Source organism: Ostrea edulis, chromosome 8, assembly GCF_947568905.1.
Source record: "Ostrea edulis chromosome 8, xbOstEdul1.1, whole genome shotgun sequence".
NCBI classification, from domain to species: domain Eukaryota; kingdom Metazoa; phylum Mollusca; class Bivalvia; order Ostreida; family Ostreidae; genus Ostrea; species Ostrea edulis.
This window is the reverse complement of record NC_079171.1, coordinates 5666121-5683870: the sequence shown is the minus strand read 5'-3', so window position 1 is coordinate 5683870 and position 17750 is coordinate 5666121. Positions and strand designations below refer to the sequence as shown.

The 17750-nt window shown below is 35.8% G+C and overlaps 1 protein-coding gene and 1 long non-coding RNA gene across 3 annotated transcripts; one reads left to right on the top strand and one right to left on the bottom strand.

The window, feature by feature from the left end:
- Positions 1-157: 157 nt before the first annotated feature.
- LOC130049850 (E3 ubiquitin-protein ligase TRIM71-like) lies at positions 158-3641 on the bottom strand. Its single transcript, XM_056148038.1, has 2 exons — positions 3557-3641; positions 158-3302 (listed from the first exon to the last, which is right to left on the bottom strand). Exon 2 carries the CDS (start codon positions 3270-3272, stop codon positions 1599-1601), a length of 1674 nt encoding a protein of 557 aa, XP_056004013.1. The 5' UTR covers positions 3273-3302; positions 3557-3641; the 3' UTR covers positions 158-1598.
- A 3633-nt stretch (positions 3642-7274) lies between these two features.
- LOC130049862 (uncharacterized) lies at positions 7275-9244 on the top strand. 2 transcript variants are annotated; one of them, XR_008798194.1, is made up of 3 exons: positions 7275-7735; positions 8695-8779; positions 8914-9244. It is a non-coding gene; the product is annotated as an uncharacterized LOC130049862 (long non-coding RNA). The 2 variants fall into 2 exon arrangements; XR_008798193.1 differs by lacking the exon at positions 7275-7735 and having other exon boundaries at positions 8455-8779.
- The last annotated feature ends 8506 nt before the right edge of the window (positions 9245-17750 follow it).

Genomic DNA, 17750 nt, shown 5'->3' with positions numbered 1-17750 from the left:
TATTTGGTTACTTGCTGTGAAGTTATTGATTGTAAAAAGAAGACTGTGACCTTGGATCTGAAACTCTGTGATAAAGACCGAACGTTTGTGGTAACTCTCTGTTACAGTACCTGTACTACATACTTAAGTAAGTACTAAGTAATAAAGTAAGACTGAACTCTAAATCATGTTTATCTATAATATACACATTAAAAATTATACACATATAGAAAGATATTAGTAACACAGTGAAATTAGTCCACAAAACATTATATATAGATAACTAGTAACACAGTCAAATTAGTCACAAAAGATTGTATATAGACAACTAGTAACACAGTCAAATAAGTCTACAAAACATTATATATAGATAACTAGTAACACAGTCAAATTAGTCCACAAATGATTGCATATAGATAAATAACTAGTAACACAGTCAAATTAGTCCACAAAAGATTGCATATATAGAAAAATAACTAGAAACACAGTCAAATTAGTCCACAAAAGATTGTATATAGATCACTAGTAACACAGTCAAATTAGTTCACAAAAGATTGTATATAGATAACTAGTAACACAGTCAAATTAGTCCACAAAAGATTGTATATAGATAGGTAACTAGTAACACAGTCAAATTTTAGTTCACAAAAGATTGTATATAGATATATAACTAGTAACACAGTCAAATTAGTTCACAAAAGATTGTATATAGATAAATAACTAGTAACACAGTCAAATTTTAGTTCACAAAAGATTGTATATAGATAGATAACTAGTAACACAGTCAAATTAGTTCACAAAAGATTGTATATAGATAGATAACTAGTAACACAGTCAAACTAGTCCACAAAATATTGTATATAGATAACTAGTAACACAGTCAAATTAGTCCACAAAAGATTGTATAGAGATAGATAACTAGTAACACAGCCAAATTAGTCCACAAAAGATTGCATATAGATAAATAACTAGTAACACAGTCAAACTAGTCCACAAAAGATTGTATAGAGATAACTAGTACACAGTCAAATTAGTCCACAAAACATTGTATATAGATAACTAGTAACACAGTCAAATTAGTCCACCAAAGATTGTATATAAATAGATAATTAGTAACACAGTCAAATTAGTCCACCAAAGATTATATATAAATAGATAATTAGTAACAGTCAAATTAGTCCACCAAAGATTATATATAAATAGATAACTAGTAACACAGTCAAATTACTCCTCAAAAGATTGTATATAGATAACTAGTAACACAGTCAAAATAGTAATTAGTGTTCTAAAATTAATACTGTTCAGCTAAACATAATGATACAGATAAGATATAATTAGTAAACTGCAGTGAGAGACTAATGTTCTATCAGTTAAACTCACAAACACAAGTACATTACACATCACAGACACAGGGCTGTAATCAACACAGGGCTGTAATTAACACAGGGCTGTAATTAACAAGGAATTGTAATTAACAAGCAGTTGTAATCAACACACTGATGTAAATAGCACTGTAGAGATGTGTAATTAACACCGTTTTGATAGATGTAATTAACACTGTAGAGATGTGTAATTAACACCGTTTTGATAGATGTAATTAACACGGTAGAGCTGTGTAATTAACACTGTGTTGGTAGATATTGGATTTTCTTCACTTTAGCAGTGTAACGCTCAGTCACAAAAAGGTTGTCTCTGATGTCCACACATAAACCGCGAGGAAACTCTAAATCACAGTGAATGTAACGGAGGAACTGTCCGTCCTGATCTAGGATGTGGATACGGTGATTATCCCAGTCTGCTGTCAGGATGTGACTCTGGCTGTCTGTAGTGATGCCGGCTGGACTAAATGATTGCCCGGTATTAGAGGGAAGACCAGCGTATCTAAATCGGAGTTTCCCTGACTGATTGACCACCACTACTACACTAGCTGACAGGTCAGCCACACATATATCCAGGTTCCTATTCTCACTGATGTATTTAGTGTCATAACCAAATGTGTAGAAAGGACGACCCTGATAATCAAACTGAATGCTTTGTTTCTCTGTGGAGCCGGAGTAACGCACGACTTTGGATTGTTCTCCATCATAACTGTCCATGGTAACCAGGAGATCGTTACCCGCGGTACAGCAGACAGAGCGAGGACTCCACCCCTGCAGTGTGATCACGGTCCATATCTTTTTATTCTTAATTAAGTTCACGGTGTTATTACTATCGTCAGTATAAACAAGATCTCCGTCCCGTGTCACTGCTATACCCTGTGGTGCTCTCCCTGAGTTGGTTTTTATTGATGTCAGTAGTTTACTCTGGAGGTTGAGGAGCTTCATGGTTTTGTTATTCCCGCGTGTCCAGACTTGATCTTCACTCAGACAGCTAACACTGTATAGATAGTCATACCCAGTGTTTATGGTGGCGGTGAGGCGCGGCTCATTATGCAGTGGTTTGACTGGAGGAGACGATACAGCTTCTGCTGACTTCATTGTGTCGCCATGTTCTGTGTTAATGGATAATGGCGACAGAGAACCAAACATTTCATTGAGCTGATATGTGTTTATTTTCTGAGGAGTAAAACTCGGAAATGTAACTCGGACTTTAGACGGTAATGTTCTAAATTCGGAATTCCTAGATTTGTAAGTAGAGGTTAAGGAGACATCATTTGATGTTAGGATTGATTTCAAGTCGGAAATGATCTGTTCGAGTTCCACCATTTTCTGTGTGATTTCTTCTGTATTTTTATTCAGGGTAGATAGGTGTTTGTTTTTCATCTCCTGAATGGCAGATTTCCGCTGATTGACAATGGCGGTGATCTCCCGGTGTAAAATTTCACCTTCTTGTTCGGCAGCTGTGGTCAATTTCCCATAGTTTGTTTCTATGTCGGCTTTTTCGGTTTGGATATTGGACGCCATTTCTTCATATCGCGGGTAAATTCTGGTCTCGAGTTCCTCCAAATCTTTTTGTAAATTTTGTGTTTTAGCGCTGAGTTTTTCCAGAAATTCTGATAACTTGTGACCTTCGTGTTTACCGGAGGAGACGCATTTAATACAAACAGGAATATCACAATTCTCACAGTGATGTTCGCAGTATTTTTCGACGTGTTTCGGACATTTCGGGTAGTTGGGAGTAGACTTTCTTTGTAAATAGGGCATGACATTGTGTTTTTTAGAGGAGTCCGAGAGGTGCTCCCCAACACAGGCCTTACATAGATTTATATTACAAACTTCACAACGACTCTGTAGGGGGACAGTCTCACAGAGGTTACACAGTAGGACTTCCTGAGCACTGCGCCGGGGATGCATTTCTGACGCTGGGATCACACAAACAGTTTACTGTCAGTAAAAAAGGGGGATCTTAATAAAATATTTTAAAAGGTTAAAACAATTGACAAGAAACAATTACACTATGATATAATACAATAATTTTAATATTTCAAATGAAATGATAAGTAAAAGGCATAGATAGACCCCCTCCCCGAATTATATGAAATCATTATCTAGGTGATCAGATATATCTCACTGATCACAGAAATATCGATATTATTGACACTACAATGTCAGAATGCGTTGATATAATTTTGTCTAACCTGAAAATCCAACATGGCCTCCCTGTTCTTTCGACCTTCCGTCTAGTCCCGTGATTAAATACCTGTGCGGCGCGTCGGCCAGTATACGCTAGTGATGTGTTATTGCCTGTTTAAATGGTTTGCAGTTTGCTTTGACCTAGTTCATGTTGGGTAGCTATGCCAACATTTACGTCAGAAGACAGAATTTGCTCTCATAAAAAATACAATCAATGTATATACAATGAATATTTGTTATTATTAATATGTTGACGGTGCTACCGTTTGAGCGAGGGCAGCTTCATGTATGTACATATTTTGTAATGTTCATGCTTTGATCAGGTTCAATTTAAACAATATATATTTGCCAAATACTTATGACATGAATTTTCTCCCAGGGTTTTATATTAAAAATCATTAAAACGTGCGTACCGCGAAGAGGAGTGTATACATGAATGTGATTGAAATATTTTAAAGGGACTGATTCACGATTTTCGCCCAAATTTTATTTTTCACTTTAAATGGGTAGCTATGCCAACATTTACGTCAGAAGACAGAATTTGCTCTCATCAAAAATGCAATCAAATATTAATGTCATTCTCCGTTTGTATTGAAATTCAACCCTGTGGGTCACGAATAATCTCGCATTCTAGGTACATAGAAACGGATGTTGCTAAAACGCGGAACAGAACGGAATTGAAGAATTAGAATGATTAATGTAGCTTAGATAACACTTAGAACCGGACAAATACGACTTATTTACATTAATGTAGCTTAGATAGCATTTCGAATCGGACAAATACGTCTTATTTACATTCAAATCAGATTTCAGGAATTTGTTTACAAGTGGCACAGCAGTTTTATCTTAAAACACTGCACCATAAATTGATTAAGATCAGATAAGTATGTGCATAAGTTTACATGGCGGAATACAGTCTTGTATTTTCGGCATTGACATGTGTTAGCGGGCAGCGACACCCAGTGACGGATTTGGAGAGCAGGGGGCCCGGGCCATCCCCTTTTTTGCGCAAAAAATTAGAAAATAATGTAAGTTAAAATTCGGCACCCGAAATCGCTGATGATTTAAGCTAATACTCGACTTTCAAATGTACCCACCGCAGCGATGGGGGGTTCGAATCCCAGCCGCGACATACTTAAGTCGTTAAAACAGGTAGTATAGTTCCTTCGCCAAACGCTCGGCATCAGATGTGAATGTCACAGATTCTCGGAGATGACCTTGAAACGGACGTCCTGGGTCACAGTAGGTGTGGCACGCTAAAAAAAAAACCTCACTGCTCAATGGCCATAAGCGCCGAGCAAAGGCTTAAATAGGAAGCTCTTCACCGGTCTCTGTGACGTCTCCATAGGAGTGAAAAATTCCCCAGAGAGACGTTAAACAAGATACAATCAATCAATCACCCCCCCCCTCTTCTCTTTCGGAAATCCTGGATCCGCTACTGACATCTATTGATAAAGACAAGGTGTATATGCCCCCGCCCTCTCGTAGTAACTTGTCACGTGTATATGTTTACACATAATACATGTTTTAACATCTTGTGTTTGATTTATTACTTTCAAAAAGAAAACAAGCAGCGACTGAGTGACCACATCATTCTTCTAACACTAAATTCGCGAGAACTTCTAACAGTTGATTTCTAATCCAACTATTTATATTGATAATGAGATTACATTTTAATTTGATTTAAACATAAACTCTGGCAGCCTTCTAGCTATTTCATATATTACGGAATAAATCTGTTAAGTATTGTTAATAGTTGCATTACCTACATTTGACATGTACATCTTAGTTTGAATTCGTTGTTTCAATCTGGGTTTATTTCCCGCTGTATCTCTTTGGGTTTAATATATGTCTGCAGGATTCCGGTACATTTGACGTAAATCGATCCCTAATGAAAGAAACCTGTAATAGGGACCGGGATCATTCGCTTTAAAATTCCCTGCGCTACATATATGTACAATTTATATACCAGGGGTAGAAAAAGATCAAATCCATAATCACTTATCTTGAAAATATAAAGTGCGATTAAGAACAAGTTAGATTTTAAAAGGTTATGTTTGGGGAATTTTTTTTGAGAAAATCGTTTTATATTTTTCAATGTTGTTTTGGGGGAGGGGGAGAATGAACACCCCCTATTCATCATTGGCAAAGTTTATTAATCATTTCCTGTGGTGCCAATCAGAAAAAAGTAATAAAATTTGAAAGCTTTTTTGGAACTTAACTCAATCTAATTAAAATCAGACTTTTTAGATCCACGCCGTATACTCTGTAGCGATTGTTAGCGTATCCAAGGATCTTATTTTAATTAGATTGGAATTTAACTTTTTTATATATTTGATTTTTTTTTTCTACAACACAATGTCACAATTGGTAGGAGAGGCGAATGGGGAGGGGTGTCAGAAAATGATAAAACCGTGGAAAGGGGACAGCATCCACATCCCTTTCTTCCAACTTTTTTTTTTTAAAATACATATTTATGTGTATGAAGTATATAAAACGGTGGATTCTAAGTATGTTCTCTCTATGATTTCTGCTTCCCTTAGTAATATAAATTTCACGATAGAGCGCATTTAGTTTGACCTCATCTTGGGTAAAATAACCAAACAAAATACCAAAAAACAATCAAAAGCAAACAGCCGTTTCAGTGAGGGTGTACCAGAAATAAAGTATTCACAGTTACAACGTCCGAGTGAGGGTTCTTTATCAGAAAATAAACTATAAACAGTTACAATGACCGAGTGAGTGTTCTTTATCAGAAAATAAACTACACATAGTTACAACGACCGAGTGAGGGTTCTTTATTAGAAAACAAACTATACACAGTTACAACGTCCGAGTGAGGGTTCTTTATCAGAAAATAAACTATACACAGTTACAACAGCCGAGTGAGGATTCTTTATCAGAAAATAAACTATACACAGTTCAAACGTCCGAGTGAGTGTTTTTTATCATGCCAACGTCTAGCACGACAAGATATACCTCCGTTTCTTAAGGTCATATCTGAGAGACCGGTAACTTTCACTTTTATCAACCCCCCCCCCCTCCAATCAATTTAGAATTTGAAAGGTGGGCCAATTTGAATTCAAGAATTTTAAACAAGTCATCCGCCAGCTTCCTAGCGATTACAGTGTTCGCCTCGCATGCAGAAGTCCGGGATTCGAATTCCGACCAAGACATAATTTCGTCGTTAAAACAGGTAGTGACAATTCCATCACCAAACGCTCGGCATCAGGTGTGAATGTCACGAGTCCTCTGAGATAACTGTAAAAATGGATGCCCCGTGTCAAAGCAGGCGTGGCACGCAAAAGAACCAGAACCCCCATTGTTCAAGGGTTGTAAGCACCGAACACAGGCCTACATTTTGATGTCCTTCACCAGACTCGTTGATCTCTCCATATCGGTGGCAAATTAAATAAGATATAATCAGTATTTCACCCCCCCCCCCCGTTATGAAAAAAAAACAACCCAGATACTACGTGCCTGTTTAATGACACTCAAAGTTTCTCTGCCTTGAAGTGCAACAAATTAAACCCAATACCTCACACAGTTTATCAGGTCTTGCTTGTAGATTGAGTTGAGTGGAATAATGAACCTCCAGATATATATGTACATTCACACGTGTATGATTAAACTTGTGCTACACTCACGCATGCGAGCTTTTCCTATATCACGTGTTCGAGTCTTACTTCCTGAATGTTTTCTTGAACTAGTGAATATTAGAAATTAAGGTAGAGACCGATAGTAACCACGTGATCAGTAAAAATCGTGTATTTTCACGTGAAATTATTTTTCGGAATTCCGTACATCGCCATAGAGTAGTCGAAAAACAAAAAGGGGTTCCGAAAGTACAAGTTGTTGCTGTGACTGAATCGATGATTGAGAGGGTCGTCTCGACGAAAGATATAGAAATTTGGCCATAGTTTAGATTAGGAATACGTCAATGTAATAATAGTGGACTAAATGTTTCGTCCGTGCAGAATGGCACTTTTTACCTCACGAAATTCACCACCATGCATAGCTGCACTACGTAAACAAAGTTGTTGATGTAGCGTGATCGTGATGTCCGAGTGCTGCGAGTTTCAATACTGTTTATGTAGTCATTGAGAGTTTAAACAAAGTTTCTTCTGAGAAGAGGAATTCGATGGATGCATTCAACGTGGACAACGAAATCATAATTTCGTTTGGTAAGTGAAAAAAATGGCAAATTGAATTTGTATTCAACCCACTTTTCCTCTGCTATTTCACAACGCGATTTTATAATAACATCTATAAACGCACAATTTGGAGCTGTTTCATTTTTTGTGCATCTATGTATTCCATATGTGCCCAAAATATAACTCCTACATGTGCATGTAATTGTAAATGGATGTCATGTATATGCCAAATTTGAAAAAAAATAGGGCTCTCACAAGTTTGAGGGGGGAGGGGGGAGTGTTGCACTAAAATTCTATTTGGTATAAATGATAGTACTTATAGTATCTTGAAATTTCATTGACCTAAGAGATATTTCAAATCTGGGGTTTCATGTTTCATGCAAGCATGTAGGTCTACAAAATTTTATTTAAAATATTTGTAAAATCACAAGCCCCCCTCATAGGCAAATAGATCTAAATGTATTGTATGAAAATAAGATATGTATGCCCTTCTCTTGACCCACACTCCGTAAAGGAGACAGGTCTGATAAATCTAGAGTTGACTTGTTTTGATAGTATTAGAATGAACTGGCAGTTTATGAAAACATATCTGTCATCTCATATTGTAATATGATAATTATGATGTTTATTCACCTCATTAAGGACCCGGGGGTGGGAGGGTATGTACAGTTTAAATAGAAGGTAACTATAACAATATGAAATAAATAACAATCATGCAGATGTACTACTACTACAAGAGTTCACATTGCTGCACTGCACACATTTAACATACATGTAGTGTTACATATGTAATACTGATTTCAGACAAGATTTTAAAAATTAACATAATAAAATACATGTTATGTGTGTAATTTTCAATATATCAGCATTTTAAAGTTCACTAAACATGCATTGAGACACACAATTTTAAAATTGACATTGTCTGACACAGTATAATTAATGATTAATACTGACTGTGCAAATATTAATTATGATGATTTTTTTCTAAGCATCATCCTAAGGACCAGTGCAAGTTGAAATGGGCTTCCAGCCAACAACTTCAACAGCAATTTGCCATGAAAATCAGCAAGAAAGGTACAATATTTTCTATCTTAGTAAGATAGAATTTTTCATTTTAACACCAGACATTTATAAAGACAATTCTTAGTATATTAGATATTCATCTTTTTTTCAATATTTGAATATACAGAATATATTTTTTATAACAGGTACTTCATTTACATTGATGATGTCATATCCCCTGGACCCCACAACTTTACAGGTTACAGAGAAAATTCAAGAACTTCTGCAAAATGTGGGACTTGGATAGAATCAATAATGTATTTGTGAGCCCAGAGCAATGGATATATTGTGCAACATACTAAAGTGTGAATTTATGGAAAACAAGTACATGTACTCATGTATTACATGTCTTTTTTAAAGACAATAATATTGTATAAATATAGAGGAAGTGTCATTGTTGATTATTCTAAGTTTTTGATATATCAAAATCAGTAAACATTTCTAAATGAAAATAAAATACCAATTTTATAACTTTAATCAATGTGTTTGAATTTCTCATTTTCTAACCCCCCCCCCCCCTCTTGTTACACACACTCAGTGCATATATACTGTGAATGCAATAAGCATGCATTCTAAGTTATCCAAGCGAGTTTTTGTTTCAGTGTGAGACTACAAGTAGGACTCATAAACTTATGAAGATACATATATATTTGTGAAAGCAAGATAGCTGACATGAGCCTTGAGATCAATGGGTCGAGCCGCGGTGGTGGTCTAGAGGTTAGAGCGTTCGCCCCGCATGCAGAAGGCCAGGGTTCGAATCCCGGCCGCGACAGACCTGAGTTGTTGAAACAGGTAGTGACAGTTCCATTGCCAAACGCTCAGCATCAGGTCTGAATGTCACTGGTCCTCGGAGATGACCTTCAAAACGGATGCCCAGTGTCACAGTAGATGTGGCACGCTAAAGAACCCTCACTGCTCAATGGCCGAAAGCGCCGAGCAAAGGCCTAAATTTAAAGCCGTTCACCGGTCTTGGTAACGTCTCCATATGAGTAAAAAATTCTCGAGAGAGACGTTAAACAAGATACAATCAATCAATCCATGGGTCGATTGGGTGGAAATCTTTCCATTGATATTAAATATAAAGTTGTTATTTAAACATATTTGGTGCACTATGCTGTATAATCATATCAATTTCTTATAATAGGTAATCGTGTCTGGTTATTATAAAAAAATGTATGAAAAATAACTAAATATTAATGCAATCATTGTGAGTGCAAAAAGGTCAATCGCAAGAGCACATACATAAATGCATTGGCGGATATAAGGGGTGGGGTGGGGGGGGGGGGCAACCGGCGCGAGCCCCCCTAAAAATTTCCAAGTTTAAAGTAAATCGTGGTCTCTTGTTTAGAGAAATATATACGATAAAAGAAGCCATAATTTCCTCCACTCTCAGAGAAATAAATGTCTGACAAAATCTTTTGATTTATTGAATTACTTTTAGTGGGAGAACTGCTACTTTTTCCAAACACCCTTAAAATTTGCGTTATTTTATTAATTTCACCTTATTAAAAATTACAGAAAATAATAAAAATGACTACATAGGAGACATGTTTTAAGCCCTAAAAAATCTGTAAAATCCAGGAGTTTCTGGGGAATCCCCCCCTTCAAGGCGGCCCCCAGACCCCTGCCTCATACAGTTGCACCCCCCCTCCCAACTTCAATTCCTGATCCGCCCCTGAAATAGCTTATAGAAACCTTCTTATTGTCATGTTCAATTTTCAAAGAGGTAATTTGGGAATGCTTAAACATTCTAAGTAATAAAAAGGTCAGTAGTTTATCTCTGCTGGCTGAATCTTTCTTCTCAATGCACCGAGTGCAATTCATGACGTCTATGTTCCTGCTCATTCTTTCTCCTCCATACCATGCAGTATATTAAAGGGGTTGGGATGTAATGGAGACATTTGTTTTAACAAATATAAATTGTATTTCAATTTTTTGTGGGGATTTTTATTTGGGAAAACTCTTGATATTAATCATCAAATATGATGACGTATGATAAATCTATAGTCTGAGTGTAAGTGCACAAAGGTCAACAACGAGAACTACAACAAAATATAAGCTAAAATTTGAAATACATACTTTCTGTATTATATTTATTAATTTAAAAAAGGTATTACAAAGAATCTTCGAATTTCAGCAAGCTGTTTTTGATGGATTGTTTACAACATCTTTTAATAACCCTTTTTCTTACGAAAATGTGTAGTTTGTTAAAAGGGGGTGGGGTTAGGAATTTTTTGCTAGTTCCATATTGAACCCCATTATGGTGTATAATTTTTTTCATATATTTTACTTACTAATAGACTGACCACTTAATGAAATAAAATAAGAAATTTGATGGGTAATTTTTTTGCAGCTTAAGCAAAGGTATGACCCTGTGTGCAAATATTGTGCACTGTTTTAAGGTAATTAGCCAATGTAGCTCTGTTGAAGTAATGTTGTTGCATGTTAATAATGATTGCTGAACTTGAAATTGATGTGTAATATACAGTTATGTGAAAGGTTGTTTGGAACCATATATGACAAGTTATGATCCTTTTTACAATAAAAATGTTATAGCTCTATTTGTATATTGCTCTCTACTTATTTTTCTTCACTTTTTACGCTTTACAAGGACTAAAGAAGGTGTTGTTAAAATCGCCATATTTCTCAAAAACAAGGTCGATTACCTACATTGATTTTTTATTATGTTTTATATCGAAGCTTCATCATAAACATATATCAAAATAAAAAAAATTCAATGGTTAATGTTTTTAGCATCAACCTATCAATCTCTACCTTAAGTTAAAAAAAAAACTTTCTTCCAGTGATGTATTGAATGATGATATGTTGTTTGTCTTATGGTAATCTATACTAAATCATCTGTACATAATTTGTGTTATGGCGATTTATACAAAATCATGTGTACATAATTTGTGTGTGGACTCGTGCTTTCCCTTCAGGGGTACTCCGGTTTCCTTCCACGAAATGACCTCCTAGTGCCAACATCCGTGGAAGCCGGTAAATAACACGCACAATGATAAATCTCATAACTCCTATAAGCAATACATGTACAAAATAGAGAGTTGGCAAACACGGGTCCCTGGATATACAAGAGGTGGGGTATACCAGAGGAGGAATAGGCATCTCCTGTCGACCGGTCACATCTCATAAGTCATACAAGCAATACAAATAGTTCGGTAAACACGGACTCCTGTAGAGGTAGGATCAGGTACCCTGGAGGAGTAAGCGTCCTGATGAGGTGAACGGAGTAATCCGCAGTCAAAATCAGTGTGCCAAGAACGACTTAATATATATATAGGTTAACATCCCTTGTTATTTGTATGACTGACATGCATAAGTTGTGTACGCGTATTCGTCAGGTATATAACATGTAAAACTTATACGGTACCAATTTTGATGCACCAGATGCGCATTTCGACAACTAATGTCTCTTCAGTGATGATCAACCGAAATGCTTGAAATCCGAAATAACTATGAAGTTTTAGAGTCAAATATAGCCAAAAACAGCGTGCCAAAAAAGTGGAGCCAAATTCGTCCAAGGATAAGAGCTATGCATGAGGGAGATAATCCTTAATTTTGAAATGAATTTCTAAATTTTACAACAGCAATTAAATATACATCCGTATTTTCAAGCTAGTAACGAAGTACTTAGCTACTAGGCTGTAGTGACCCTCGAGGACTAACAGTCCATCAGCATAGGCCTCGACCCAGGGGTCATAATGTAAAACTTATACGGTACCAATTTTGATGCACCAGATGCGCATTTCGACAACTAATGTCTCTTCAGTGATGCTCAACCGAAATGTTTGAAATCCGAAATAACTATGAAGTTTTAGAGTTAAATGTAGCCAAAAACAGCGTGCCAAAAAAGTGGAGCCAAATTCGTCCAATGATAAGAGCTATGCATGAGGGAGATAATCCTTAATTTTGAAATGAATTTCTAAATTTTATAACAGCAACATACATATTGAACACGTATCTGTCTGGGTATATGACATACATATTAGATACGTATCTGTCTGGGTATAGGACATACATATTAGACACCTATCTGTCTGGGTATAGAACGTACATGCAAGGTGAATATAACGAACAGTGATCAATCTCATAACTCCTACAAGCAATACAAAATAGATACCGTATATACTCGCCTATAAGTTGGTCCGCCTATAAGTCGGTTGTATTTTTTAAGCTTATTTTATAAGAATTTGCCATTGACCTACACATTTTTGTCAGAATCGGTCGACAATTTCAAGTCAATGCTCTAGTGTTTTTACCTATGTTTCAAAAAATATTTTGAGAAATTAATAATTATGAGGTGCTCAATATCCAAGCCATACCTGTTTGGGGTTTAAACGCAACCCTTGATCTGTTATGGGCAATGATCCCTTGTTTACCTATGCAATTATGGTCTCCTAATTACCAGTACCTGACACTGTGTGATTGTTTACTTAGTGGCACGCGCCTAGCGAAAACTGTTATTGTGGGATTCCCGTATAATTCATTGTATCAACAATTTTAAGAGTCAAGAATGATGATCTAAATTATCTGTTAACAATATTCAATATTTTATAAAAAAAAATATTTCAGCCAGTATACATATGACTATTTCAATATTAAATCGGGTTCGCAATTCAATTTTACCGATAAACGATAGATTAGTTGAATATTGAAAGTATTAATCATAGCGGTATGTAAATAATTTTTAACTAGATAAAAATATGTAAATACTTATACTTTATACATGATTTTAAAATACATAAACAATACAATATATCTAGATAATCATGTGTGTGGTAGTCCATGATAATCGTCGGAGTTGTTAAAAAACACTACCTTACGCCGCCCAGAAAAAAAAAACAATTTTCTTAGAACGCGCCTATAAGTCGCACATAGAGTTTTGGACAAAAAATTGACTCCCAAAAATCCGACTTATAGGCAAGTATATACGGTAGTTGGCAAACACGGACCCCTGGACACACCAGAGGTGGGATCAGGTGCCTAGGAGGAGTAAGCATCCCCTGTTGACCGGTCACACCCGCCGAGAGCCCCATATCCTGATCAGGTAAACGGAGTTATCCGCAGTTAAAATCAGTGTGACAAGAACGGCTTAACAATCGGTATGAAACACGTCAAACAGCATTTGACCCAATGCAAGGTTGTATTGATGAACTCGATCGTTATAACGACCATAGAATTTGCGAAATGCTGACTTCAATCGAGACTGTTGAAATCCCTGTACCATCAACTTGTTTGTCAATACCTTACCTCGATTTAAAAACTGACTATACCCAGAACAAGCTCTTGCATATCGAATCAGTTGAGATATATAAACACCATATGCAGGTGATAATGGAATATTGCTACATAAATGTGGGAAGTTGACGATGGAGAAGCTGAAATCATCCCGTTTGTCATAGAGTTGAGTTGTCAGTTTGCCGTTAATGTCTACTTTCAATAAAATATCTAAGTATGAAGCAGAAGTGGACGACTCTGTGGTGTCCTTTATTTCGAGCTCACAGGGATATATCAAATCGACATATGAATGAAAGCTATCATTGTTAATAGACAAAACATCATCGATATATCTATAAGTCGAATTGGAGGTCACAGTGAGAGATTTTTTCTTCTCACGTAGAATTTTTTGAATAAATTCTGCTTCATTTGAATATGAAAACAGGTCAGCTAACAAAGGAGCACAATTCATGCCCATGGGGATTCCAACAGACTGTTGGAAGTCCTGATCACCAAAGACCACGAAGATATTGTCAATGAGGAACTCTAGCATATTTTTTATTTCAACTTCAGAGTACTTGTGCGTGGAATCAGAGTGGTGTTTAACAAAGTAAGTTTTTGAATGACTGATCACTAGATATGAATATTTCCGTTTTCCGTTTTTGCTGAAGAAGCAACTGTTTATGATGTCAAAAAGTCTAGTCTTTAATTTATCGTGAGGAATGGTCGTGTATAGTGTTGAAAAGTCATACGTTTTAATGCTATTGATTTGGGGAAAATTATGTGATTTCAAGTTTACTAAAAGTTCTTTAGAATTTTTTAGAATCCACATTTGATTAACACCACTTCTGGCATATGTAGTCGCACAGTAAGTTTGAAGTTTGTCCTCCACAGCTGTTAACATTTTCGTGAGGAGCAAAGATAGGGTCTTGGTAGAGCACTTACTGGATCCAGCAATGTATCTTTGTTTGTAAGGGTTTTTATGTAGTTTTGGAATCCACTATAGGTACGGTAACTCACATTCATTCGACCCATTGACTGGAATATTAATTGTGTCTAAAACTGAAGCATGGTTTTGAAGAATTTCGTCTTTTGAAAGGGCAGTTGGAGTATAAGTACGATTACCAAAAGTGGAATTAATGCCAAGTTCGTTTAAAATACAGTTGTAATAATGAGCCTTACAAACAAAGACAATGTTGTTACTAGCTTTGTCAGCTGGAACAAAAACATATTCCTCATGTACCCTATCTAATTCTTTTATCACTTCTGGTTTACTAAACACAGAGGGATATATGGTACGTACTTTTGTTTTCATGTGTCTAATGCGGGATTTTAATATCCCTCTTATGCTTTTAACCCATTCTGACAATGTATCAAGTTATTCTCTGTCTGGGTATAGAACATACATATCAGATACGTGTCTGCCTGGGTATAGAACATACCTATTAGACACGTATCTGTCTGGGTATAGAACATATATATTAGATACGTGTCTGCCTGGGTATAGAACATACATATTAGACACGTATCTGTTTGGGTATAGAACATACTTATTAGACACGTATCTGTCTGGGTATTGGACGTACATATTAGACACGTATCTGTCTGGATATAGGACATACATATTACACACGTATCTGTCTGGATATATGACATACATATTAGACACGTATCTGTCTGGATATAGGACATACATATTACACACGTATCTGTCTGGATATAGGACATACATATTACAGACGTATCTGGCTGGATATAGGACATATATATTAGACACGTATCTGTCTGGATATATGACATACATATTAGACACGTATCTGTCTGGATATATGACATACATATCAGACACGTATCTGTCTGGATATAGGACATACATATTAAACACGTATCTGTCTGATTATAGGACGTACACATTAGACACATATTAGTCACCAGTTCATTCCTAGGTATGGGCGGAAGTGGGTATGCAAATAAAGTAAAAAGAAAAGTTGTGCTTTATATTAAATATTTCTTCACTAAGGGCAGTTATATTCATTTAAGAGTTCATTGCTATCTCCGTGCTATATATATTTAAGTCATAGATCGTACCTAGTTCTTCACAATTTTTGCCAATAAATCTGAAACGCTTGCTCTGGAGTTACTGCCTTCATCCTTCATTGTGTCATATGTGAGTTGAAGTCCTTAAGCTATAACAAAATCTTACTTGATTAGTAAATATCGTAAAATCAATTTAAAACTTACATTTGTTTTCGATAAACTACTCTGAAATTGCAAAAATAAAAGTAAAGTGGTTGATCTAAGCTAGTTTTCTTCTTTTTAAGACAACATAATATTGTATGAAATTAATTTCTCGTTTATCGATTTTGATCTTGCAGAAAAAATAAGTTTTGATAAAAATGTGCCTGTTCGTTTCTTCAATCCGTGATTTTAGTCTTGAATCAGCCTTATTGAAATATCCAGAACGAAGCTAGACAATGTCATACCAATCGCACATTATCGGCCTTTTCCGGCAACCCGATACGATGCGATTGGTTTACAATATGATCAGCATGAAATTGTGTAGGTTTTCAGTGAGAGTTATATCAATAATAGTTTTGGCTCGGCCCATATTTATCATTTTATCAAGACATAATTATTTTACTTATATATATATATATCTCATTCGACGAAGGACACTCCCTCCCGAGATCAACGATCAGACACATCGATGGACTTTTAAATACGATATTCATCTGATATTTTCAATCTTCTTAATTTTTTCCCGTGATTTTTATAATAATTTATGAACAGTTACTGATATGTACAAATACATGGATACACACCATTTTTTATATTTTGGGTTGAACATGTTTTGTGAGGACACAGATCGTGAAAGTAAATAATAAGTCGAAAACTGTCCAATATGTCAGATATCGAATGGTACAGGACTGTTCTGGGAAGTCGGCGCCGTAAACCTTAAAATATCTTACCGTATTTAGGTTGTGCACTACCTGACAATGTCAAAGAAATCAGACCACTGTTTGTAATATATCAGTTTTTCTGTTTCTCATTCATAAAGTGCATTACGTTTTCAATTATTGCGTATGACGAGAATAAATGATGTGTAATTCATAATTCTGCCCTTTGTCGCAATGGACAAAACCTACCATTGTAAACACATTCGCAACACTAAGTTCCAAATATTGAAATCATGAGCTACCCTTCATTTTAAAAAAAATGTTGGGTTGTTGGGTTTTTTTTGTCAATTATTCGGCAGATAGATAGATTGATACATCTTAGTTTCTTTTCCGTTTTCGTTGATCGATAATCATACCTGCCCCCGACTGGTTTAAATCATCACATCTGAACACGTTACGGCACTAACCAGGGACCATTCACACAAAGCTATCTTACGACTAAGATATGTCTTAAGACCAAAATTACTTTTCCTGTTTATGCATGTCCACCTTTTCTTTATTTTTTCACCCGACCGGACATAATCTGTTAAATTTACAGCAACTTAAAAACAACTGTCTTTTTTTTCTCTAACATGTCAAACAATACTGATATTTCAGCAACTAAAAAGTTTGGACATCGGTTGATAAACATCTTAAATCGTTTGACACCGATTTGTCTGAGTGCATGCAAACGGACTTCATAGCCGCTGTGTGGTCACAATTAAACGTATTCGAATAGCATTCATTTATTATTTGTAGGCACAAAAGCAGTGTTGGGTGAAACTATTTCTTCACGTGTTTATGTTTGGTTA

Bases quoted from the DNA above. Each gene is read 5' to 3' on its own strand.
- LOC130049850 (XM_056148038.1), bottom strand. From the start codon at position 3,272: ATGCATCCCCGGCGCAGTGCTCAGGAAGTCCTACTGTGTAACCTCTGT.